This window comes from Carya illinoinensis, chromosome 7, assembly GCF_018687715.1.
Source record: "Carya illinoinensis cultivar Pawnee chromosome 7, C.illinoinensisPawnee_v1, whole genome shotgun sequence".
Lineage (NCBI taxonomy): Eukaryota > Viridiplantae > Streptophyta > Magnoliopsida > Fagales > Juglandaceae > Carya > Carya illinoinensis.
In genome coordinates, this window is record NC_056758.1 from 8,088,224 (window position 1) to 8,096,604 (window position 8,381).

The 8,381-nt window shown below is 34.5% G+C and overlaps 2 protein-coding genes across 2 annotated transcripts; one reads left to right on the top strand and one right to left on the bottom strand.

Annotated features, from left to right (window-relative positions):
- The first annotated feature begins 451 nt into the window (after positions 1 to 451).
- On the top strand, positions 452 to 3,115 carry LOC122317278 (50S ribosomal protein L7/L12). Its single transcript, XM_043134270.1, has 2 exons — positions 452 to 1,243; positions 2,747 to 3,115. Exon 1 carries the CDS (start codon positions 631 to 633, stop codon positions 1,240 to 1,242), a length of 612 nt encoding a protein of 203 aa, XP_042990204.1. The 5' UTR covers positions 452 to 630; the 3' UTR covers position 1,243; positions 2,747 to 3,115.
- A 1,192-nt stretch (positions 3,116 to 4,307) lies between these two features.
- Positions 4,308 to 7,385, bottom strand: LOC122315126 (epoxide hydrolase A-like). Its single transcript, XM_043130895.1, has 4 exons — positions 6,951 to 7,385; positions 6,681 to 6,863; positions 6,358 to 6,599; positions 4,308 to 4,593 (listed from the first exon to the last, which is right to left on the bottom strand). The coding sequence occupies exons 1-4, from the start codon at positions 7,230 to 7,232 to the stop codon at positions 4,344 to 4,346; spliced, it is 957 nt and encodes a 318-aa protein (XP_042986829.1). The 5' UTR covers positions 7,233 to 7,385; the 3' UTR covers positions 4,308 to 4,343.
- Positions 7,386 to 8,381: the final 996 nt, after the last annotated feature.

Here is an 8,381-nt window from a genome sequence, read left to right on the forward strand (position 1 = left end):
CGACCTTTTAGGACAACAAGAATACTTATATTCCGACTGCTAAAGATGAAATTTTAATTATGGAAAATGCTTCTTGAACCAAAAATGGACCGAAAATCTTGACCGATTGTATTTCTTATTTTTTTATTTAATAATTAAGAAAATAATTATTATTTTTAATATTGAGTTATATTGCATATAGTCATTTTTATATATTCTTTATATACTCTATTAATATGATTAGTCAAATAAATTACTTTATACTAAAAAAATAAGACAGTTAATCATATTAATAGAGTACGTAAATGAATATATAAAAATAATTATATATAAAATTTTTAATATTAAAAAATATATATAAAAAATACAAAAATTAAGAAAATAATATACAGTTATCGGACCCCATAGACACGATATCGGTGGCTGCAGTGCGGCCCGCAAATTATTTAATTTGAAAATACAGGGATTCTTTGAGGAAAAAAAAAGACACATAAACGAGTAATGTCTACAAAACTTTAGGGGCATCTCCCAGAGGGTTTTATGCCTCCGTGAACTTTCAAAGCCATGGGTGCAGTTCGGAGCTAATTCACCGGCAACCAATGCTCACATAATTCCTATCGCTATTACCCAGACTCTTAAATTTCCAGAAAAATGAGGTATATACGATTCATTTCCCATATTCAAAAATCATTTCGCCAAAACCCTATCCCCAATTTCCCTCCAACTACTAACCCTAATGTCATGGCCCTAATCCAATCCAAAACCTCATCTTCTCGATCCTCCTGTTTGTTGAATTCTAAGCGTGGGTACACATCTTCTGTACAAAAGTCGAAATCGTCCCCGTCTGAGAGGGTCTCGGAGATCGTCGACGAGCTCATGGGCCTCACGCTGCTCGAAGTTTCGGACCTCGTGGAGGTTCTGCGCGATAAGTTGGGCGTCACTGAGATGCCGACGATGATGGTGATGATGCCCGGGATGGTGCCTGGGGCTTTAAAGGGCGCGGCGGGAAAGGGTGGTGCGGCGCCGAAGGCGGAGGAGAAGACAGAGAAGACGGTGTTCGATGTGAAGCTCGAAGGGTTCGATGCCGCGGCGAAGATCAAGGTGATTAAGGAGGTGAGGACGTTTACCGATTTGGGGTTGAAGGAGGCGAAGGATTTGGTGGAGAAGGCGCCGACCCTGTTGAAAAAGGGGGTGACCAAGGACGAGGCCGAGAAGATTATTGCGAAGTTAAAGGAGATCGGCGCCAAAGTTTCGATGGAATGAGGTAATGCACTCTTGGACTTTTATCCAATTTTGATTTTATTTCCGGTATTACTTTTGCATTGAAGTTTTTTATGCTGTATAATTGTAATGTCAATATGATTAAATTGATCATGATGAGTTGTTCTGAAGGTGTTGTTTCTGAATATATTTTGGTTGTAATCTATGTTTCATTTGTCCCCTGAGGGTCTGGCGCACTCACCCACTTCAATGGTGCTAAGAGAAATTCCTTACTTATTACTGTCCGAAAGAGTTGTAGACGAGTATGGGGGCGGGTGTGTAGTGAGGTTGATTTGTACACTTGTAGCTGGCTGGAAGGGATAGTCTTTTGTTTTACTTGTTTAGTGTTGCTTAATCAATGTGTTTCGCTTGTACAGCTGATATGATCAACCAATATATGGGAAGGTGTTCTTTTCCTGGAATTAAACGATTGTAAGATAGTTTATCCTTAATGGGGGCTTTGGCATGGTTAATCTTCAATTATAGCACCGCACCATGCCATTTTGTAGGTGTAGCTAGACGCCTATGGCACACTCTAGTGAAAAAGGTTGTTTCTGCTCTTCGTGCTTATATTTTTCTGTGTAGAAGCTGGGTGCTACAAATTTGATGAGCAAAATATGGAATATCATAAGCATGACAAAATTGGAATTATCTGAGGAAAGAGTATAGGAAGATCAAATTGATAATTGTAAAAACCTTCTTCTGTACTCTTCCAAGTGGAATATAGTTTGAATAATCATAAATCAGGAGAAAGAATTTGTTAAATTAGAAGTGAGATCTAATATTGGAAATAGAAATCTTGTTAATAAGATATTAGCATTTAATGGAAACAAAACTCTACAATGGAGGCTGCAGGTTGCTTTTTTTTTTATTTTTTTGCAAGTTGGCAGTGGCTTTTGGTTTTGGCGTTTAGGACTGAGTGAATCATTATAATCAATAGGGGAGTCTGCGTTACTGAGGTGCAATGGGCAATGATTTTATTAATGAAGTTGTATGATAGAAAGAAATGTAAGTCAATTGGGCTTGGCTGTGATCGTCGTATTTTTCCCATCTGAAGAAAAATATTGTTTTCCATATGTATGTGACCAAAAGTTGTATGAATCAATTTTTCCTGCCTTCTTTTTTGTCCGGCATGTTAGGGCTCATGAATATAGAGAAATTAGAGGAGGGATGTCTAGTAAAATGAATGTACATGATAGTTCTATAAAAAAATTTTGATCGGAAGTTGTTTAAAAATGTTTTAGGCACTAAGTCTATTGGGCTAAAAGGAAGTGAATGGAATTTGAGCAATCAGAGTCTGATTAAGGTGCACATTGATTTGTTAAGATGCACTAATGGTCTACATTTTCGTTTTAATTTGGAAACATATTACTTGTCATGTGTCAAGTGGCAACACATACACAAACATTCCCATAACCGGCTAATGTTTCAAGGCAACAGTGTTACACAACATATATCTTGCTTGGCAATTTCAAGACCTTAAATTCAGTTTTAATTTTTGGTTTAGGTTATGCGGGAGAAGAGGATGAAGACCGCAAAGTGTGAGGCTTTATGATACAGATTGTCAAGATGGAGGATTGCAGATACTCATGTACCACACTTGAATTTCTTCATATCTGCTTTGCTAAATTTCTGACCCGTGGAAAAAAAAAAAATCGAGCAAGTTGCATTCTATTGTTCCTAACATGCATTTCCGGTTGAACTTTCTTAAAGACTCTTTTCACCTGTCTTGGAATTGGTGATTTAGGATGGATACGTTCATTTCATGGACCTTTTTAGAGCTGTTCCTTGCATATATATCCGATGGCTGAGGCCAGCAATAAACCTTTGCAACTTGACACAACTGAATGAGAGGAGGCCTAAAAGATTGAATGGAGGTGGATGTGACTGGATGGTGTGTTTAACGTTTTAATCCTTTTTTAGTACATCTTTTAAACAGTGCTGTACATTGCAGCCTCTCGAAGTATGTGTTTTCGGCTTTTTACTCCAAAATCTGTGATTTTGATTATGGATGTTGCCCAGCATCTACGCCAAGTTGATGTATTATTTCGATGGAAAATGATATTATTACTACTCAACTACAGCTTATCTACAACTATTTTTGTATTTGATTTTTTTTTTAATTTTTTATTTTACTTAATGATTAAGGAAGTGAGTATTAATAAAATTATATTTTTTTTAAATTTTTTCTTAATGATTAAGGATGTTAAAAAAATACTTAAAAGAAAATGATATAAAAATAAAAAAATTTGAAATACACATGAGTAGTAAATGGGTTGTAATATAGTTGGTGGTGTATCATTGTCCTTGATTGATTAGATCGAAGGCTTTCGGGCTCTAGAGCAAGGTCTTAAAGCATTCTAGTCTTGACTTTGGGGCTTGGTGATGTGGCCGCGCTCACATAGGATTCGCATTCTAGAGTTAAGCGTATTTGATTGATGTTTGTTTCTGAATTTGATTTTATCTGATGTCTATTCAGCCAAAAGAAATTTGTATCCACCGTTGCGTGGAGGTCCCTTATCCTCAATAGAGATTTCAGAATGAGGGATGCATAAATGCGTGGGAAAGACTTTTTGTCATGCCTAAATTTGACTGATGAATGACTTGTCATATAATCGTAAATCATATTTATTTTAATATACGTCTGCATATGCATGGCTTTCTTTTGTGCATACTCTTTAAATAAAAGAAAACAAAAACATAGGTTGAATACAAGTGCAATTGCTGTCTTTTTTTTTTGGGGGGGGGGGGGGGGGGGGGGTTAAAGAGAGGATGAAGTATTGGATTTTATATATACCCGTCTGAAAAATTTTATACACCATACTATTATTTCATTTTCATCCAATTTTTGTTTTATAATAATAAGTAGAATGTGACACATTTATCATCATTGAATAATTATTTATTACATATTTTTTTATCATTCAATAGTGATGATGTGTCATATCTTATTTAGTATGATGAAAATAGGATGAGTGGTGTATAGCTTGACTTATATCGTCTACCTACTGCAAAAACTCTAGTTTGAATACAAAACAATCTAATCAAATTATGCTGTGGATGGTGTGTAGTTTAAAAACTTTGAAATAAAATTATTTAATCTATTAATCCATAGCGATTTTGTAAAGGAATGACAAAATTTCGTCATTGACTTCTTGAGCTTTCTCCTGTTGTATAAAATGGTGACCGTCAAGAATAACAACATCGAGGTTAGGGACAAGTCTCTTGAAAGCATCCCCTGTCACATATTCCCTTGTACCAATGGATTCGAAACCGATATCTTTATCACCTACTATGAATTTTGTTGGAACGGTAATCTTTGATCCATGCCATGTTGCCAGAAGCTCGCAGTTCCTGTGACATTTTCATGATACCACGTAAAACCAGAGTAATGGTTTTGTTAATCATAGCGTTAAAGTCAGTTTGTGTGGTCAATCCCATGCTGCCTCTAATATTGACATAAACTAATATATGTCTACATATAAATTTACGCAGACTTGACCAGTCCTAACTTAGCAAGTTTAAGATGATTTATTTCTTCATTCCAGTGCAATTTGTAAGCATTCAATATTAAGGTTTAGATGGCGTGGTCCGAATAGAGATCTTTTCCTATCGTCTAATCAAATTGGATGGTGTAATATCAAAGAAAGAGATAGGTACGTCATGTGAGCCATACAATATTTAATGTAGTCAATGTTGTATTTTCGAGCAAAAGAGGCCGTCACATATCATTAATACAGTTTCCTTCTATCTTGGAGATGATCTATATTGGACTTGATCAATTTCTAATTGCAGCAGTAGAAAGAACATCCAAAGAAAAAGGTAGGCCTGCTGTTGTTGGGAGGGCAGTCGGCCACCCCAACCACCCACCCTTATGGGCATGGGCGAGAGGCCGAGTTTGGTCCCAGGATCGTCCCACATGGGCATGTAACCTTGCCTGGGTGTCGGGCGAGTGGATTGGCTTCAGGGCTGGCTCTTCCCTATGGCGAATTAGGCAATTGCCTAAAGCCTCGTTGGAAGAAGAGGCTCCTTTAAAAAAAAGTCTAAAGTATAATTATTTTAAAAAAAAATATTTAATTAAAAAATTAATTAATTTAATAAGATAATATCAAAAGTATTAAATAGATATTGTGTCATTATTAATTTTAAAAATATCCTGCATAATAATTATTTCAAGTATTATTTTTCTAAGAATATACTTTTCTTTTGTTATTATTAGTTTAATATATAATGTAAAAATTATAAATAGCAAAATTTAATTTTTGAGTGTTGATAAAAAATTTAGTATGATCTTTAAAAATGTAAGGGCCTACTTTTTTCCAAATGTGTAAGTTATTTATAGAACTTTATTGACAATTGTAATTATAATTACTTTTAGGGCTTGTTTATATGCTAAGAATATATGTGAATAGTAGTGAAATAATTTAAGCTAATATGTTTTGTTTAGTTTTGAGAAATAAGAGAGAAAATTTTAAATTTGAGAATACTTAAAAGTAGTTGTGTTCCCAAACGACTCTTAAGAGTCTAAAACACGTCTTGTTAAACTATATTTGATAAAATTCTCTCTAAATCAGAGATTTTTTAATAAAAATTAAGTCGATTATTAGTTAAAAAGGTCGTATAAAATCTTAAACGGTAACTTTACCTGAAAAACTATTGGAATTATTTGTAAATAAAAATTAAAATAATTATATTTAATTTTACTTTCTAAAATAAAAAGGGTTCCAATAAAAATTTCAGCCTTAGCCCATTCCTATTGAGCCAGCCCTGATTGGCTCATGGGCCATTTGCCCACCATTGTATCGGGGGGAGAGAGAGAGAAGTGGGTTGAGCCGGGGTTGAAGTTTTACTCTCAAACAAAGTTGACATGGTTTCATTTTTTTTATTTTTAATATATGTATTTATGTAATATAATATATATATATATATATATATAAAATACCCGATGTGTGGGTGAAACTGAAACCCGGGTGGGGGCAGTGCCCCAGCCAGCATCCACCGGTCTCCGTCTGGCAGTAGGTCGCTAAAGCCTACTTTTCCCAGGCGGGGCCGGTGGGCCTGGTGCCGTGGTGCGGGTACTGAAATTAAGAAGTGAGAAGGTGGTTTTTCTGGACTTACAGGTTCGAAGCACGATAATAATTGAGAGGACCAGTGAAGCCAGATTCCTGGAACTTGTCTGCATAGACCTGGAGTTCCTCTTCAGTAATCCATTTTGGCAACACCGATGGTGTCTCCATATAATCAACGATCTCCATCCCCAGAGGAGCTACCAGGTAGTCTGTCTTAGTTAGGCATAGAAACTTCTTCATCACTGTCAAATAATCATACCTTGCGAAAGCTCTTTCTGCTCTTCCTGGTTCCTAATCAACTAAACCCATCAATACAGCAACCTAAAATGTCTCAATACAAGGATGCAACAGATGTAAATACAATCATAGTACCTGAAACTGACAGATGTAGCACCCATCTCCGAACATTTTTCTGAAATGTTCAACAATTGCAGAACTTGAAGAACTTTGGAAGTATGGAGCAGAAAGAGCAACTAGCCCCTTGACCCTGTCAGGCCTAAACAAGCTCAGATGCCACCCAACAACTGCTCCCCAGTCATGTCCCACCACAAATGCCTTTTTCATTTCATAAAATCAACAAAAATCAAGAAAAGGGTATTACTAATTAACATAGAATTACACAAGCATGCATATAGATGTTACCTGTTGTTCACCAAAATGGTCAAGAAGTCCTATGAGGTCACCCACAAGATGTATTACCGTGTAGGAATTGTGACTGAGAGGGCAATCAGAGTCACCATAACCTCTCAAGTCAGGAGCCACCACATGATAACCATGTTTGGCCAAAAAGGTAATTTGATGGCGCCATGAATACCAAATTTCTGGGAATCCATGAAGAAGGAGCACTAGTGGCCCTGTCCCTAGCTCTGCTATGTGTATCCATATTCCATTGGTTTTGATCCTTTGGTGATTCACCTCACTCATGTTTTCCCACTTTTCTCAAATCTTACAGAGAGGGAGAGAATGGTGCTTTGTGATATCAGTGGTGGCAATTATGGGATAATTGAATCATATTTGGAAGTTGGTGAGCTTGCACTTTAGTCAAAGATAAGAAATTTGACAGTAGAAAATTGGAATTGAAACTTGCCTCGCACGCTGGATTCCCACTCTTCGACAACAAAGGAAAAGAGAACCTTTAGCTGAGCTGTCAGTATCAGTTTGACTATTAAGGGCGGGTTTAATGAGTGAGATATGACATAAAATTTTTATTTAATTATAATAATTTTTTTAAAATTTTATATAAAATATAATAAATAATTTAATTTTTTTAAATTTTAATTTAATTTTTTAAAATTTTAAATTAAAAATAATATTTTAAATTTTTATCTAAAATAAAAAATTCTATCCAAATCGGCTCTTGTACAGGAGCTATGGTCAGAATTAATGGGGGTACAGTATGAAAAATCATTGGCCGGTGAATATTTGTATCATTCATAAATTTCGAGAAGAGCTTTTTGTTGTCAAGCCTCGTTATTCATTTTCGTGTTAAATGAGACTGATTAGGATTTTGAGTTTGAGATAAAAGTTTAAAATATTATTTATAGTATTATTATTTTTTAAGATTTGAAAAAATTGTATTGAAATTTGAAAAAATTAAATTATTTATTATATTTTGTATGAGAATTTGAGAAAATAGTAATGATGAGATGAGAATTTTTAATTAATATGAGAATTTTGAGATGAAACATATTTACCAAACCTCCTAAAATAATTTGAAAGTTCGTGTCAATAAATACTATACAATTTAGAATTTAGAGGTTTGAAACAATTCTAGTTTTTACTTTTATAACTATTTATTTTTATTTTTTTTGTATTTAATTTATTAAAATTAGTGATCCAAAAAGGTCATGCTTAGAAAATTATACAATTAAATTAGAAAAATAATAAGACATATAATTTAGGAAGCAAGAAATTTGCTCTGATTGAGTTATATCGTTCGTTCTTATGTTAAACTGATCGTCAATTTAGTAACATAAGTTGTAAATGGTAACATAAGTTTAAATAATTTTAAAAAGTCGTGTCGATAAATTTTATACAACTTAGATTTTTCAAATCTGGGGTCTCTTTTTTTTT

Coding starts and splice junctions, on each gene's coding strand:
- LOC122315126 (XM_043130895.1), bottom strand. CDS start 7,232: ATGAGTGAGGTGAATCACCAAAGGATCAAAACCAATGGAATATGGATA. Junction 6,600..6,680: donor GCTACATCTGTCAGTTTCAG/GTACTATGATTG, acceptor TTAGTTGATTAG/GAACCAGGAAGAGCAGAAAG. Junction 4,594..6,357: donor TATTATCGTGCTTCGAACCT/GTAAGTCCAGAA, acceptor AAAATGTCACAG/GAACTGCGAGCTTCTGGCAA.
- LOC122317278 (XM_043134270.1), top strand. CDS start 631: ATGAGGTATATACGATTCATTTCCCATATTCAAAAATCATTTCGCCAA.